Source organism: Callithrix jacchus, chromosome 12 (genome assembly GCF_049354715.1).
Source record: "Callithrix jacchus isolate 240 chromosome 12, calJac240_pri, whole genome shotgun sequence".
In the NCBI taxonomy this organism is placed as follows: Eukaryota; Metazoa; Chordata; class Mammalia; order Primates; family Cebidae; genus Callithrix; species Callithrix jacchus.
Genome location: NC_133513.1, coordinates 38998714 through 39016014, shown reverse-complemented (window position 1 = coordinate 39016014; position 17301 = coordinate 38998714). Strand labels below are relative to the sequence as shown.

At 53.3% G+C, this 17301-nt stretch overlaps 1 protein-coding gene across 14 annotated transcripts in view; it reads right to left on the bottom strand.

Annotated features, from left to right (window-relative positions):
- OGDHL (oxoglutarate dehydrogenase L) overlaps positions 1 to 16848 on the bottom strand; it is a 28266-nt gene extending 11418 nt beyond the window's left edge. For 8 of the 14 annotated variants that reach the window (XR_013524368.1, XR_013524369.1, XR_013524370.1 and 5 more), the window contains exons 1-11: positions 16721 to 16808; positions 12667 to 12871; positions 11095 to 11265; positions 6680 to 6782; positions 6169 to 6284; positions 5864 to 6018; positions 4963 to 5109; positions 3849 to 3939; positions 1418 to 1597; positions 1143 to 1271; positions 177 to 356 (exon numbers count right to left, since the gene is read on the bottom strand). Coding sequence is in view for 9 of the 14 variants with exons in the window: in XM_002756120.6 (XP_002756166.2) it covers positions 177 to 356; positions 1143 to 1271; positions 1418 to 1597; positions 3849 to 3939; positions 4963 to 5109; positions 5864 to 6018; positions 6169 to 6284; positions 6680 to 6782; positions 11095 to 11265; positions 12667 to 12870 (1476 nt within the window). In the remaining 5 variants the exon portion in view is untranslated. The other 6 variants (XM_035267668.3, XM_054242836.2, XM_035267669.3 and 3 more) reach the window with 5 other exon arrangements.
- Positions 16849 to 17301: the final 453 nt, after the last annotated feature.

Here is a 17301-nt window from a genome sequence, read left to right as displayed (position 1 = left end):
ATCACTTAATGAATGTCCCATTCCAGGCCTTTGCACAGATTGCTCCTGGTGGCACTACATCTCTCATCCAAGTAGCACTCCTAGCCCTGAGTGCTGAAGATGCTGAAGACCTGGCTGGCTCAGCACAGTGGGGATGGGCCACCCACTCACGCCTTGGCCTCAGTCCCCAGACCCACCAGGTCCACGACAACATCTTTGTTGAAGGTGTTTCTCCATTCGGCTGCCACGCTGCACACGTATATCACAGCCTCTGGGTCATCGGCGTTCACATGGAAGATGGGCGCATTGACCACCCGGGCCACGTCGGTGGGGTATGGTGAGGAGCGGGCCATCCGGGGATCCGTGGTGAAGCCAATCTGTAGAGGTAGGAGGAACCTGCTGCACCTCTCAGTCTGCTTAGAATAAGACAGAAGGTGCCAGCCTCGGAGACTGAGCAGGGGGCTGCCTCAAGGTCCACTGAGGTGCTCAGGAGGGATGTGGGACCCAACAGGGTAACAGCGAGCAGCCCCACAATTAGACATGGCAGCAGCTCCCGCGGGAACAGCAGAAGCACCAGCCAGGTGCACCCTGCTCTTTTTAGCCAATAACTTTGACACACTGGTAGTGAGGAACACAGGCCTGGAAAATCCCAGTCCCAACAGCTGCTAACTGCCACCTGGGGCAAGGCGCTTACATTCCCGCAGCCTCAGCTTCCTCATCTATAAAAAGGGCTCACTCAAATTCCCACCTCATGGGATGTTCAAGGACAATGACATGACTTAATGCAAATAAGGCAGTGAACACAGGGCTTTCTAGACTCAGATGAGCTGTTAGAAGCTCAGCTGCCTTAGAGAAAGGGCACCAAGGTCCCTGTGTCTGAGATCACCCATGTGGGGCAGCACACAGCCAGCCTCTATGAGGCACTTCCTACACCAGTGCTCCTGTGGTCCTTCCAGCCCTGCCTATCCCTCTCTTTTGTGTCCCCTAATTTCACAGACCAGGGTGCCAAGGCTGGGGAGATGAGGGTCCTGCCTGGGGTCACAACTGGTAAGCAGCATGGCAGTGGGGTCAGAGCCAGGACCACCTCACTTTCCCCCAAGCTGCTACATGGATTTCCAGGGATGCTGACACTGTGAGACCCGGCATGGAGCCTACACGCTCACCTGGTTATTGACGACAATATGTACAGTGCCGTTGGTCGTGTAGGAGGGCAGGTCGCTCAGGTGGAAGGTCTCGTACACCACGCCCTGGCCGGCAAAGGCTGCATCCCCATGAACCAGGATGGACATGACCTGCAGAGCAAGTGTGAGCCAGGAGGGGCTGCATGCCCCAGCTCATGTAGCCCAGCTCTGCACCTGTGCTGTGGAGACTCAGAGCCCAGCCCTCCGATACCCACCCCATGGGGCCCAGGTCCTCAGAGCTCCGCAGGCGAGCTCACCTTCTTGCCTTGGGCATCTCCACGGTAGAACTGCTCTGCCTTTGTCTTCCCCTGCACCACAGGGTCCACCGCCTCCAGGTGGGAGGGGTTGGCGACCAGCGACAGAGTGATGTTCCTGTTGGTGACACGGTTGATCCTTTCGTGGTACATGCCCAGGTGGTACTTGACATCCCCGGAGCCCTGAAGGTGGAGGTGGGAACATGATGGACCCTCCCCTTCCCACCAGACAGGTAGACATACAGGCAGGCACTGCAGTCCACAATCAGGCTGGCATGTTCCCCAGATCCCACTGCCTCAGAGGGCCGAGCTGCCCCTGATCCCCTCTCTCCTTATCACATCACCACTCCTCACTGGTCTGAGGGAGGAAGGCAGGGACCCTGGCCTCAGCTCTGAGCCTCTCTGCACACTGACCACAGAGCAGGAGAGCATGAGAGCGGGGAAAGCCATCCGGCAGCGGGGAAGGCAGGGAGAGAGGGCAGCACCTAAGTGTCAGCGTAGAGACCCCCCGGCCAGGCCACCAGCAAACACTGCAGCTGAATCCTCTGACTCCTCACGCCAACGGCAGCAACGAGGGACACACAGCATTTTATGATCCCGAAGCAGGGAAGACTTATGGCATTCTACACAATATCCTAAGCCCAGAAAACCCCAAAGGTAGCTAAGTTCTAACCAATGTGTCATGGGGGAGCAAACACATGCCCGACGATAGGGGAAAGTAATCAAGCTGAGAAAAATGTTCATAAACAAATGCAGGCAAAGGGTGAATCCCTCAATGTACAAAACACTTTTACAAATCAGGAAGATAAAGCCCAAAAACTCCATCAAGAAATGAGTAAAAGCCACAAGTAGGAATTTACAGAAAAACACAAATGGCTCAAAAGCATGTGAAAAGATAAGCAACTGAATTCAGAACAAAGAAATACATTTCAACAAAATCCTTTTGTGCACCTATCATATTGGAAAAGATGAAAGGATTCGAGACTGTGTGGGAGGAAGCGGGGTGGGGACTCTAGCACCGCCATCCACCGTGGATGGGCTCGCTGACATCACCAGCTCCTAGGAGGCTCATTCAGTCCCAGCCCCTTAGCTCCAGCCACTGCACTGCTCAGACACCATCTAACAGATAAACTCATTCACACGTGCGCAAGGACCCTCATTAGAACAACCCAACGTCCAGCACGAGGGAAGCTCCAGCGGTAAGAAGCTTGGGGCGGCCCACAAGGGCAGGCAGGAAACAATGACAACCTGTTAAGTGAAAACAGCAAGGTGCCACCTGGCGTCACAGCTATGCCCATGGCCTCTTACAAATAAGGCTGCACTGGACAAAGAGGTGTGTTTGTAGCTGCATGAAATGTTTCTAGAAGTACACACCTAAACACAACAGAACCACAGAAACAAAACTGGCCACGGGAATGGAGTCTTGCAGAGGAGCATATTCTCATTGTATAACCTTTCTTTGTTTGTTGTTTTTACAATGATCAATTTCTTTTCCAGTTGAAAAAAAATAGCAATTTCATTTTAAACATCCTTTGGCCAAGTTTTCTAGTATACACACAGGTCATCTTTGACTCACCACAACCGTTCTGGGGCATGCGCTTTTATCTCTGTTTTACAGAAGAGCAAACTGAGGCTTAGAGAGGTGAAGGTCTTAGAACAAAAGGAACAGAATGTCAGAAAGACATGCGCTAGGAGCCAGCAGGTGTGGGTCCTAATCACTGCTCTGGTCCAACCGGCCGATGACCTTGGAACAGTCATTTGCATGCATATGCACGTGCGTGAGCACACACGCGTGCACACACAAACACACACCAGAGAGAGAGCAGGCTGGAGACAGCAGGAAAGACAGCCCTGAGGGCAAAGGGACACAGAGGAGGGAGTGACAGGCTTACAACCCAGAGGACCTAGAGAGCTACCAAAAGGGAAGATGGGCAGGACTTTGAAAGAGGCCAGGCAGTCTAGGCTAAAGGCCTCCCAGGGAGGGGATAGGAGCAGGAACAACATTTCCTCAGCAGGCTGATGGGCACAGAAAACCATCCTGACTTCCCAAGGCTTTGCTGGGCAAACAAATGATCAAGAGAGCCATTCCTGGCTGGTGGACAGGACTTTGGGCATGGAGGCACAGCCCCAGGGGCATAGCTGAGCAACTTCCAGCAAGCCTTTGCACCTCTGGGCCTCAGTTTCCCTAGCTCAAAACAGGGAGGGAGACCCAGTTTATCTGAGGGCTCTCCCAGCTACTAGAGAACAGACTGCAACCTTTGCTCCAAAAAGCCCTAGGGGCGTCAGGCAACCCGGCCTCTCTCCTACAGACTTCTCCACGTGCATCCATCTCAAGGTTTATCGGAGCCTGGAAGTTCCTGGCCCAGACCCTCCCCAGTCCACCTCCCAAATATCCAGCTCTCCAGGGCTGTTGGGACCTGGGCATAACACCCACCTCATCCGCTGCCTCCAGCTTGGGGTCAAACTGGCAGAAGATCTGCTCCAGGTCCTTGCGGATCACGTTGGCCAGCACGTTCAGCCTGCCCCTGGAGCCAGAGGGGCCGGGCTCTCACCTGGCAAAGCCCGCAGGCCTCAGGGTCCCCTCCCCCACTGTGGAGGCCTGACCTGGCCTAGCACAGCCCCTTCATGCCCAGAGCCCTCCTCAGGCCATCCGATCACCAGGCACCATCCTCTCCTGCTGCTGTAATAGCCCAAGGCCTGAAGTCCCATGTGTCCTTGCTGCCTCAGGCCTCTGGACCAGTTCTGCCTGACCCTCTGACCAGACATGGGCATTCCCAGGCCCCCTATGACAGACAAACCCCAAGCTCTTGGCAGTCCAGCTACAATGGGAACCCCCTCACCATGCATTTGGATGCCCTCATGCTGATGTGGCCCTGGGCTTGCCCAACCACAGGCAACTCTCTGGTCACAGGAAAGGCCCAGGGCCCTTCCCTCAGGCTGCTCCACACACCCTCACATGTCCACTCATCAGGACCCCTGGCCACAGAGGTGTCTGTCCCCCAGTCTGCAGTCCCTCTTCTGCTTCCCCACAGGCTCCAACTCAGAGATAATGCCACAATGCTGAGCAAGCCTCCCAGGTCTTCATCAATGTCAAGGGAAACAGGCAGTCAGCTTGCAGCCAGGTCAGAGACCCTCGGCTCACCTCCACAGACCTCCCTCCGGGAGACACAACCTGGGACCACTTACCCAGGCCCTGCCCTCCCTTCCCCAAAAGAAACCCCTCCACCTCTTCTTGTCCATAGGAACCTCAAGAAGCACGACACATCCCTTTCTGAAATCTCACCCTTGCTAGGGACAGTGGCAACATGGCCAGGCAGAGAGGGCACCTGATACCCTGGTTAGTCCCATGCCCCGGTTGATTCTGGCTGAGTGCCTGGCAATTTCTGTGATGAGCAGACTAGGCCCAGGGACTCAGAACTTTCCAGGCCACCCACCTCTACCCCCAGGTCCCACCAACACCCCTGCTCTGATTTCCATCTCATCCCTCCCACCTCCGTCCCCTGGGCTGGAGGAGAATGGCCAAGGTGCCAGGTGGAAAGAGGGCCCACCTGTGTGGCATCCCCAAGATGACATTCTCGATCCCCATCTCACTGGATTTGTCAATGATGGTCTTGAGGGCAGGAATCATCACTTCACAGCCCTCCAGGCCAAACCGCTTCTCTGAGGACCACTTCCGGGCCAGGAAGTCTTCAAACCTGCTTAGGAAGAGGAGGGGGAGAGGAAAGGGAAAGGGATGGAGAGCAATGGAACTGGGGCTCACAGGGGCTATTTATGAGTGCTCAGAGCTGAATGCCCGGGACAGAGGAAGCCATAAAGTCTCCTTCCGTCTACATGGTCCAGAGCCCACCATGGATACCACACCTGTCCCACCCAGCAAGGAACACAGGGTTAGGGGAGGCTGGAAATCTTCCCAGCTGAACCAAAGGCCTCTGCCTACACCCTTCCTGGCTGCCACCCTCTCTTCCTCAAGCCAAACTTCTCCAACAGGGCACAGCCCACCTGCTCCTAGCTCACTACCCTCCTGCCACATTCAAAGGGCTCTCTTGCCAAGTCCCAAAGATCTCCACCCAGCTGAATCCAAACCCAGCCCACACCTCACTGATTAAGAATCCACTTTGCATCCAGCAGCTGAATCAGGTGCTCCCCAAACTCCTGTAGCCCTGGAGGACCCAGCTTCAGAAAAGTCCAGTGGGCTGACAGGCGGTGCTGCCACACTCACTCCACACCAGGGTCAACTCTCTGCCCAAACGTTCCCACAGCCACTTCCCGTCACTTCTGGCCTGGCTCAGTGTCCCTGCCATCATGTTCTCCTAGAGCCTCATCCCTGCCCACCTGACCTGCTTTGCCTTGAGCCAGGGCACCATCCTGCTCTCTTAGCCAGGGCCTGGGATGTCTCATAGAGCCCTGGAACAGGACCTCCAGCCACTCAGCCCTCCAGGTGGTACCAACCTCATGGAGCGCACCAGCCGGGCCAGCAGTGTCCGCTTCTCCTCGCTGGAGAACTGCATCACACCAGGGGTCTCAAACTTCTGCCGGATCCACTGGCACTGCTCCACATCATTGATGAACATGAACTCCAGGCCAATGTGCTGGCAGTAGGTGTTCTGGGGAGACACATTGGGACCCCATGAGGAGCGAGAAGAGGGATAGCTGACATCCCTGCTGTCTGGAACAAAAAAGACAGTGCCTTCCCACCCTCTGGCAAGCTCCTGAGAGCTGCTTCAGCTGCACCCCACATACCCGCCTGTGCTCACCTCCAGGCGTCGAATGATCTCCCGCAGAGAGAGGGTGTTTTCAGAGCCCCCGATGAAGGTGGTCATGGGCAGCTGGAACTCCTTGTCGAGGTCAGTCTCCTGCAGGTCATAGAAGGCTGGAGAAGGAAGCGTGGCCGAGTCCCGGGCAGTAGAGTGGAGGGAAGGAGGTGAGGCCCAGGTGGAGCCCCCTCAGTTTCCCTAGACCTCCCGGTCTCCCCAGTACTCTCCCTCTGGGTCCAGCCTGGGGAGCAGGGGTGAGAGTCACCCCAGGGTGGCAGGGTGGACAGGCCTCTCAGCCTTGATCACATGGGGCACCAGCTAGGGAAGGTGGCAGGCATCCTTCTCAGGGACAACAGGCAGTACACAGGCAAGTAGAAAGGGGCCCTGTGGGCTGCTCTCTGAGCCCCATGGATTCCTGAGGATCAGGCTGTGCCCAGGCTCCATGAGCCCCTTCCTGGGTCACTCACATAGCACTGCCATGGCCAACCCAAGGAAGGGTCCTCAGTCTTACCCAGTTTATCAATGGTTGTGATCAAGTCTGAGGGCACAAAGGAGTCCAGGTCTGCATCCAGAATGCCCAGGGGGTCCAGCTGGGCCACATGGTGACCTCGGATCTGGGAGCAGGGAAAAGAGCAGAGCAGGGCTGGGACCCAGCTGGACAGACCTCCTCCAGGGTGAGGCTCTGGGCCCCAGCCCCTCTCTCCCCACTTCCAAATGTTAAACTTCCTTATGTCTCTACCCTGCAGTCACTGCACCGCTGCCAACGAGACCCAGCCACAGCCAGAAAGGTGGCAGGAGCCTAGCCTGGTTTAGAAGTATAACATGCACCTGGCAAAACAGAAAAAGACCTATGCCCACAGGTGTTCACTGCGGTGCCACTGGTAATAGTGAAAATCTAGAAACTTCTCCACTGTCTATTAGCAGAAGACTGGCACATGGATATGGGCGATCCACACGAGAGTACTCCAGGGTCACTGAAAGGAATGAGGAAAATCCCCGTCTGACACTACGAGGGACTCTTCAAAAAATATTGTTAAGCAAAAAAAGCAAATTCTGGAAAAGTGTGTATGGTGAGCTATCCATTATCTAAGAAAGAGGAGACAAAGATAAATACATGCATTAGAAGAGCACATCATAAAACAAAAACTGTAAGAAAAATTATCATCTAGGGGAGGGGACAAAATAGGATATACAGGCAGGGCTAGAAGCCAGATTTTTTTTGTTTGTTTTGAGATGGAGTTTCGGTCTTGTTACCCAGGCTGGAGAGCAATGGCGCGATCTCGGCTCACCGCAACCTCTGCCTCCTGGGTTCAGGCAATTCTCCTGCCTCAGCCTCCTGAGTAGCTGGGATTACAGGCACGTGCCACCATGCCCAGCTAATTTTTTGTATTTTTAGTAGAGACAGGGTTTCACCATGTTGACCAGGATGGTCTCGATCTCTTGACCTCGTGATCCACCCGCCTCGGCCTCCCAAAGTGCTGGGATTACAGGCTTGAGCCACCGCGCCCAGCCGAAGCCAGATTTTTAAAAACATCTTGCTTTGAGGATTTGACTTTCAAACCTTGTAAATATTTTACATTAATATAAAACAAAATTAAGTCTTAAAAACTGAAAGTGAAATTAATCAAATGAGTAAGTATGTCCACTTAGTGGCATAAGTACACAGAGAGGAACTATTCTAATTGACTAATGGAATATTCCCTAAAGACTAACAGAACTGCAGAAAAACATTCACAAAATCTTTTCTATTACCAGTCAGTAGTAATAGTGTTAGAATTGTTATTCCAAGACTGTTGCATGTGGGCTGTGGGAAATCAAACAAGCCATTGTACTGGCATCTTTGAAAAACTCTATTTTTGGAATCTCTAAAAGGCAATGGTGGCATAAGATTGATGGGGTCAAGGACAAACCCTGAGTCTGTCATTTGCAGTATGTTAGAAATGTCGTAAACCCTTTCCTGGCTCTGATTCCTGAAAGGGCCCAGAAGTGACGATCAAACCAATAGCAGGAAATAGCCAGAGACCTGGGCAGTTCCGGAATAGGCAGAAATGTACAAGCTGAGCTTGGAGCATCTTGTTATACTGACATCAAGGGAGTGTTCAAACACCACTAGTGCTGGGAATAAGGACAGGTTTTGAGCAATTGTAAGGACGGTATATCTACAGCAGATTGAAAACTCATCAAGTATGTTTACACTCACGCATTCATATGAATCCAAGAAAAGGAAGATAAACCTTCACTAGTCACTTTTGGAGTGTGCTGGGGAATCACCTCATAATTTTGAAAATCAGTGAATAAAAGAAAAAAAAACAAGCAGTGATCCCGTCTTTCCTACACAACCTCCACCTCAGGATAAACAGTTAACAAAGGAGCTTTCTCCTGACGGCAGGACTTCAGGTAATAAAGAAGGGAAAACAGAATTGGCATATCACCATTTCTGCAACCCCTAGGGAGTTAATGGATCTAGGAAATCACTATCCACAGCTGCAAACTGCTCAAGTGCCATCACCATCACCACCAGGAAACTGATTTTGAAAAAAAATCAAATCTCTATGGGATTGAGCCTCCAGATCTAATTGTCAAAGGATAGAAACCACATGGGACAATGGGATGGATGAAATGACATCATGAGGAAGCCATCAGCAAAATCCAGACTCAGGAAAACCCTACAGGACCAACCACCTGATTTTTCCACATCATTAAAAAAAACAGAGAGGAACCTGCAGAGTACAAAAGACGTAAGAGCCACATTAGCCTATTACAACCTGTGGATTTAGCTGGATCCTGCTTCAAACAAGCAGTAAAAAGAACGCACAAGCTGGGCGTGGTCACGCCTGTAATCCCAGCACTTTGGGAAGCCAAGGTGGGCGGATCACTTGAGATGAGGAGTTCAAGACCAGCCCTGCCAACAAGGTGAAACCTCGTCTCCACTAAAAACACAAAAATTAGCTAGGCGTGGGGGCACACGCATATAAACTCAGCTACTTGTGAGGCTAAGGTGGGAGAATCGCTTAAACCCAGAAGGCAAAGGTTGCAGTGAGCCAAGATCGCACCATGTACTCCAGCCTGAGCTATAGAGTAAAACACCGTCTCAAAAAAAGAAAAAAAAAAAGAAACCACAGGACAAAAGGCAAACACAGGTATCAACTGCATATTTGATATTAAGCATTACTATTGTTTAGATGTGATAATGGTATCATGGCACATTTTTTAAAGGGCGCTTTTTTCTAGACATACATACTGAAATGTTCAATGAATGAAATGGTATATCTGGGATCTGCCTCAAAAAAATCCAGCAGTGAGCAGGGGGTAAGAGGGAAATTGATGAAACAAGACTGGCCATGATTGATGGGTGGTAGGCCTACTACACTATCCTTCTGCCCTTTTTTTTTTTTTTTGTCTGGCTCTGTCACCAAGGCTGGAGTGAAGTGGCATGATCTCAGCTCACTGCAACCTCCACCTCCCAGGTTCAAGCAATTCCCTGCCTCAGCCTTCTGAGTAGCTGAGATTACAGGCATGCACCACCCCACCTGGCTATTTTTTTTGTATTTTTAGTAGAGACAGGGTTTCACCATCTTGGCCAGGCTGGTCTTGAACTCCTGACCTCGTGATCCACCCACCTCGGCCTTCCAAAGTGCTGGGATTACAGGCGTGACCCACTACGTCCAGCTCCTTTTGCATTTTATATGTTTGAAAATGCCCATAATACAGTGTTTTTTTTTTTTTTTTTCAGTACAGTGTGCAGGTGACTGTAACCAGAGCTGTGCCTGCTACTGGCCTGTAAGAGGCCGCAGCCCTCCTGGTGCTCATCCACACCCAGCACAAGAGAGTAACACACCTGAATCCAGAGGCCACCCTGCCAGGAAAACTCTCTAATGCCTCCTCTTGGTTAATCAAAGAACAAAGAGCTGCTGAAAGGCTGAGACCTGTGCTTACATGATAAACCCCTCAAGCAGCACCTTGAAGGTTTCCCTGTATTTAATACAGTTTTACAACCTGTTCATTTTTGAAGTCAAGGGTTAGATAACTGCCTGCTTCTTTTAGCCAGCCAGGAAAGGCACAATACAACTAGCTTCTGTTTACTCCCAGGTGGCCCACAATTGTTGGGTCCTCAGGCCAGCAAGGGAGCCCAACCCTGCTCACCTTCCCTTTCCATCCCCAGGTGGCTGGTGTACAGGGAACTCGGTTCCATCCCACACACTGGGCACTTCATTCGAAGACAAAGCATTATTTCCATTTGCAAATGCTCTCCTCTACCCTGGTCTTGCAGGGGCTTGCTGCTGACTCACACTTCCCTGACAGAATACCTCCTGCCACCAGTTCCCAGAGATATTCCAAATGATTACACTTGTTATGGCCTGAATGCCATAGCAGTCCTCCAATTAGTCCTGTTCAGTCAACAATAAAAGCACAGACCGTCACTGGGACTCTGAAAGAGCAGGGGCCCCACCTAGGAGAGCCTAAGTCTCCAGGAGGAGCAACTGGTGGTGGAGAATTGTTTACTGAACCAATCATTCCATAGATATGAGTTAGGCACCTGCTGTATCAGTCCCTGTTCTCTTGGGATGCCCATTCTAGAGGAGAAAACAAAATTAACAAGGGTTAATCTACTCACCCCTCATTCAACAGGCTCTGGAACTGATCCCTTACTAAGTGTTCCTCCACGTATTCGGGGCATGGTGTGTGCAAGGGGACAGACCACAAGCACACAAGTCAGAATGCACAAAAAAAATTTCAAGCAGATGGAAAGTGCTCTGAATGGCAAGGTGGCAAAGACTGGCTAGAGGAGTGGGTGTTTCTCAGTAGAGGACCAGAAGAAGGCCTCTCTGGGGAGATGATGTTGGAGCTGAGACCCCTTTCCTCAGTGCCTGGCCACACCCCAAAAGCCAGTGCAGCCTCCCAGCCTGTGCCTCAGCTACCCCTTACCTGGTAGGCCCGGATCAGGGACTGCACGGCCAGGTGGTCCTCCACCAACTTGCTGGTCTTGGTCCGGCTTGAGACTGCAGACCTGCTCTCTCGGGCAACAGAAGTGGGCTGTGGCTGAGCAGAGCCATAAGAGGCTTCCTCACTGGCTTTCCGGAAGAAGCTGTCCCAGGACTGGGCAGGGCAGAAGTAAGAACACAGTCAGCGGTGGCCCAGGCTGCGGCCCCAGGGGGTGTCAGGTCTTCCTTGGGTACCACACCTCTCAGGGCCTTCCCAGGGTACCTGATGTACACACGAGGATGTTCCCTGCAGAACTGTTTATAAAAATGACAATGTGAAAACAACCTACATGGCTCTCAGTAGAAAACTGGCTAAATGATGATTTTTACATTTAGAATCTGGAAGATTACAGTCTTTTTTAAAAAGTTGAGTTTGGTATTGTGGATATGCAATATTGCCAAGATATGCTTTAAAGTGAACGAAGCAGAAGAGGACGTACGGCTGCTATTCCCTCTGTAGAAGCAAAAAGCAGATGTGCACATACACGGGCACTTGCATGTGTTTTCCAGAACACTGTAAAAGCGCTTTTCTCCATGCACTCCCATACAGCACTGGTGGGAGACGCAGTTGGTACAATCCCCATGGAAAGCAATTTGGCAATACCCATCAAAATTACACACACAGCCACGCCTGGACCCAACTATTCCACTCTGGGGAATTTATCCTATAGATGGCTGTGCAGGTGCAAGATGATGAAGGTGTAAGATGACATACTGCAGCACTGTTCACCACAGCCAGAGACTGGAAGTGAACCAGATGTCCGTCAGCAGGAATGGGGGTGGCACACATATGCAATGGAATACTACACAGCTGGACAGAGCGAACAATGAGACTCTTTATGTACTGACGTGGAAAGATCTTGGAGATACATCCCCAAGTGAAACAGCAAGGAGCAAAACAGTATGTGTGACAGGTTACTTTTTTGCATAAAAGGAGACAAATCCAGAGTTAACATTTGCAGTAAGTTTACCTATGGCAAGTCTTAGAAATGATATAGATGACACCAAGTTGGGGACAGTGGGAACTGAGCAGATGGGGATAGATTAGGAGGGAGCTTTCTGACTCTGTAACCTCTTATACCTTCTGGTTTAGGATCATGTGACTGCACTGCTTTCCACTTCAAGTGAAGGGGTAAGAAAGCAACTTCACCTTTCACCCTCCAATCTGATTTAATTTTTTTCTTTACCATCAGCGAGTGTTTATTAGCTCAATACATACATAAACACGTATGTCCCTAATTACATATAAGGGGCCATATGGAGACAGCAGAGCAGGACAAAGGGGCACGGCAGGGCTCAGGTGTGGCTGAGCAGGGCATGGCCAGGCCCTCTCAATCAAGACCACCACCCACTGGCTGGTTCAGCAACGGGAAAGCAACAGGCTTTGATGACTGAGGACCGGAGAGGCAAAGAAACCTGCCCAGGGTCACAAGCTGCTTCTCCCCGCTGCCCCACCACAGCCTGCCCCGAGGCTTCCCTCCCTTGCAGTGGCCCAGGGCAGGGTGTGGGTGCCGACCTTGTGGACACTCTGGGGATTTTCCAACCAGGCGAAGTACATCTCCTCCATGTAACTGGAGCCACCTCCACCTTTGCTGCTTGGGAAGGCGGCTGGTGGCCCAGAGGACCTGCTGCGCCAGCCAAACACCGGGACATCATGTGCAGCCAGGAGCCTCGCGGCCTGTGCCCCAAGACGGTATGGCAGCAGCCTCAGCTGACTCATTCTGAATATAGACAATGAAGGAAAGGCATAAATGACAGGACCAGGACCAGAAGAAGCTCTACCAAGCCACTGTCCACTCATCAGCCTCCTCAATCCCACTGGGCGGATGGTGCTGGGCTAGGCAGTGATGAGACAGTGGGAATGCGACAGTCTCCCAGCTCCCTGGGCTCACTGTCTGGTGGGAGCCCCTGGCTCAGTAAACTCCATCAATAGATATTGAACAGCCCTGAGTCCCAGCCCTGCGGTGCCTCACTCGCCCCAGACCACATTCCTTCCCTGATAGGCCCTAAGGCCTGTGCAGAGACATGAACTGCCCAGGCCCTGCCTCAGGGAGCACCCAGCCTAGGTCCTGGATGAACATGGTGGGACCTCTAGCACCCAGCTTAGGTCCTGGAGTCCACTCAGAGCCACAGGGCAGGTGCAGGGAGTACCCCCAAGAAGGAGTGGGTCACAGGCCCACCACCCTAGAACCAGGGCAGGGAGTCCTCCAGGGGCCGGGTATGCCACGCACGGTCAGGGAAAAGCAAGGACAAAAGCATCCAGTGAGCACAGGTGTCGGGGGGTGACAGAGACACACTATCTCAGGAGGCCTATGGCTCTAGTCATTGTGACCAAAAGTGACCAGAGACTCCCTGTGACTACAATATTGGCCCAGAGTGCCCTTCCTCCCAGGCCCAGCCAGAAGGTTGGTGATACCAGCCCCAACAACGACCCCACTTCACTGCAGGAAGGACTAAGGTCTGGAGAAGCAGGAAGAGTAGAAAGGAAGGTGGCCCCAGGCCTAGCCCAGCCCTTGGACTGGAGGTGCCTTCCCTGGCTCCCATACTCTGGACACCCTGAGAACTTACACCCAGGACCAGTACCACTCAAGACAGGTAACAGCCCAGGGAGGTATAGACTGGAAGCCCACACAGGCCAGGGGGAACCAGGACCTGCAGCTCATCTCACCCCACTCGGTCACCTGTACCTTGCCAGGGAAAATACCTAAATCCTGGGCTTTCAGTGATGGGGGCTTTCTCCATTCCTCAGAGAGTAAGAGTTCTAAGAGCCTCTGCCAATCCTGGAGAGGCTAGATCCCCAGATCCCTAGATCCCCCTATCCAGGCAGGTTAGGGGTTGATAGGGCCCACTGAAGTCCCAAATCACCCCATACCCCTGCCACCTCATCCTACACAGGATGTGTAAAATAGGACCTCTGTTCCCCCACCCTACAATTGTGAGCAGAACCCCCTCCTCTGCCCCAGCACCACAGAGCAGCTCCCTGTGAACACCAGCTAATGCCCTCCTGCCCAGAAAGCCCAGCTTGTAAGCTAGGTACAAGAACCACCCCACCAGGGATTGTGCAACCAGGAGAAGTCTGCTACCCCTGGACAGCTCAGGCCCCAGAAAATATGCATTCTGGGGTAAAACTGGCTCCCAAGTACTGCCCAGGCCAGTTAGGTGTGCTCAGCCAACAGGCCACCTGTTGCGCTCTTCTGCCTCACCCCTGCCATCAGCTCAACCACATTACCAGGAATTCACTGACTAGACTTTCCAAGGTCAGGTCCCACCAGAGGGCAGGGCATGGCCCTCCTTCTAACTCACTTGAGCCAGAGGAAAGGGGTGATGTCACCTCCATGGAGGAAGGACAGACAGGCTCCTGGGGCAACCAGCAGCAGGCTTGAACAGAGAAAATTTACAAAACAAAAAAGATTCCACTGCTGGGAGGAAGGAGGTGGGCTTAGCAGCCTCTGAGCACCTCAAGCTTCCCTCCCACAGGCTCAGCCCCTGAGGCTTCTGGCCATGTAGCCCAGCCCACCAGCCAGTGATGCCAACCTCCGCAGTGCCAGTGCAGGGCACTTGGAGCAGACTCTCCCTGGAGCAGCACCTCTCCAAGTACCAGTCATGAGCTCTGGGGTCCCAACTCCTGTTCCGCCTCTGACCATCCCGAAGGTCTGAGCAAAAAGAAGGCTGTGCCAGCCCAGTTGGCCACTGGGGCCAGGAGCTCCTGAAGCATCAGGGAGAATCTTCTGGAGCATCAGAAAGAATCCAACAACCCAGGATGCTTTATCATCCCCAGTCTATGGCAAAGGAAACCAAATACCAAGACCATCATCATGGGAATAAACATAATAGGCACCGTCAGAAGCACTGATTCTGGGACAGATACTGTGCTCATTTAATCCTCTCAACATCCCATGGGGTGGGCACTCATATCAGTTCCATTTTATAAACTGAGGTACAAGAGGCTAAGCTGGCTAAGCTGGTGAGTGATGGGGCTGTGTGTGGGTTCCAGGGACTGTGCCCTGCTCACTGCAGTCAGAATGTAAGCCAGACTTATCTTAGAGATGCACCTCCCATCAGCTTAGCCGGAGCTGCTTCCTCTGCCAGCCCCACTCCCACCCACCCCCACAGGGGAATGGAGCAGTTTGGGCCAGATAGGGACAAAGTCTGGCTGTGTCCAGAATGGCCTGGTGCAGGAACACTGTGTTTTAAAAACATTGAACAGTCTGGGTCGGCCACTGGGCACTGCTGTGGCCTTGACCTAGCCTGGCAAGAGAGCAACCTGCCGCCCACCCCCACTTGCATCCCTGCAGGGCATGAGGGCTCAGTATCTAAAGCCAGAGCCCAAGCTAGTCCTGCTAGTTTCTGCCTATACAGTCGAGGGCAGCAGCAAGGAGGGAGAGTCAGGGACCCTGTACATCCCCCTGCTCAGTCCAGACTCCAGCAGAGTTGCCCTGGGTATCTCTTGGGGGGCTCTCTGAGGGCAAGGTCACACAGCATTTCCAACCAAACCTCAGAACCTCAACCCAACCCCAGAAAACTCTTGACACTAAGACTCCCACACATGACCCTGTCTGGGGTACCCTGGTGAGGACTACTCCCTAATGCATCCATTACAGAGATCAGTAAACCGAGGCCGGAAGGGTTCTCCCCAGAGGGCTCTCCAAGCTGGGGAGCAGCAGAGCCTGGATTCTCACAGCAGCAGGTCTACTCTGACCCCACTTTCTGAGAATCGGATGAGCTTTGCTCATTAACAAACCCCAAGTCTAATTTGCCAAACCCAAGAGAAGGGAAGGCAGGCCACGGTCCGAGGCCGGGGCAGGACACCGAAAGGGCATGCTCCTTTACCTGGAAGAGATGAAGGACCTGGACTAAAGCCCAGAAGTGGGAAAAGTACAGAAGCAGATGGGGCCTGTTTCAAGACACTGGGGAGGGACTGCTAGGACCTGCTTGAGCCAGATGGCTGAGGGGCGTCAGGGGGGTCTTTCGGCAAATGCATACTGCAGCCTGCTGTGGTCTCGAGATTACCCCGTCCCCCTCACACATTCCCCTGGGGGTGGAAAAGCACTTCCCATGCTAGCAGCGACCTCAGGCCATGCTGCCCTCTCTCGGGCCTCAGTTTTTTCATCTGTTATCAGAGACTGCGGTTAAAAACGTCTATTAGGTTCCTTGGAAGTCCTGAGACTTCGAGGCTGCCTAAGGGTCCCACCAATAGCACAGAGCTGACCCTCCCCATCCCCGGCGCTGCTCTCGTGGCCCTGGGCCCTCCCCTGGCCACAGAAGGCGCGGGGCAGTCTGCAGTCCTCGAGCTGGAGAAACCCACCACAAGCGCCCGCTCCTCTGCGCAGGACCCTGCATTGGCCGAGTCCGACGCACGAAGGGCTCGGGGTCCCGGAGGAGGCCGCGGCCAGCCAAGGGCGGAGCCAAGGTCACGGTCTCTTCCCCCTCCCCCTCCCCCTCCCCCCGGCGGGGCCAGGCTTCGGGCTGCGGCGCCCCAAGACCCGGGAGAGCGGAGCCGGAGGCCGGTTCCCGGACGGCGGGAGGAGCGGGGGCGCATGGACCGGGAGGGAGCGAGCCGCCGCGCTCACCGGGCGGGCGGGTGGAGTCCGCGCTGCGGCGAGGTCCGGAGGCTGCAGGTCAAGAGGCTGCGCGGGAGGGGAGCGCGCGCGCCGTGCCAATTACCTGGGTCACGTGAGGCAGCCGCCCACGGGCGCGCGCCCCAGAGACTCCGCGCGTCTTGACGTCTCCATGGACGCCCCGCCCCGCGCCTGGCGCTGTCCGTGGTGCTGGCGACCCAGGCCCGAGGTCGCCCAATGCCGAAGGGAGGACCCTGAGACCGCAGGGTGGGGCTGAGGCCCTGAACCCCGTGTCCTCGTCCTAAAACTAGGACGAATGTACCAGAAGACAAGCAGCCTTTGTGTGTAGGAGAGGATAGGTTTTGTTTTGTCGTCTGTAAAATGGGAATGCTATGGAAATTTCCACTATCTTAGGGATGTTTTGAAAAAAAGGTGAGATAATGCATGAAAAGTGCTTACCCAAATCTGATACACATTTTACCCATTCATCCTCCCAGTGATGGTAACCCAGGCTGTCTTCACCACCCTGTGGCCACAAACAAGGCTGCAGTGAACATCTTCATACACATTCCCTTAGGATACAGAGTGGAACT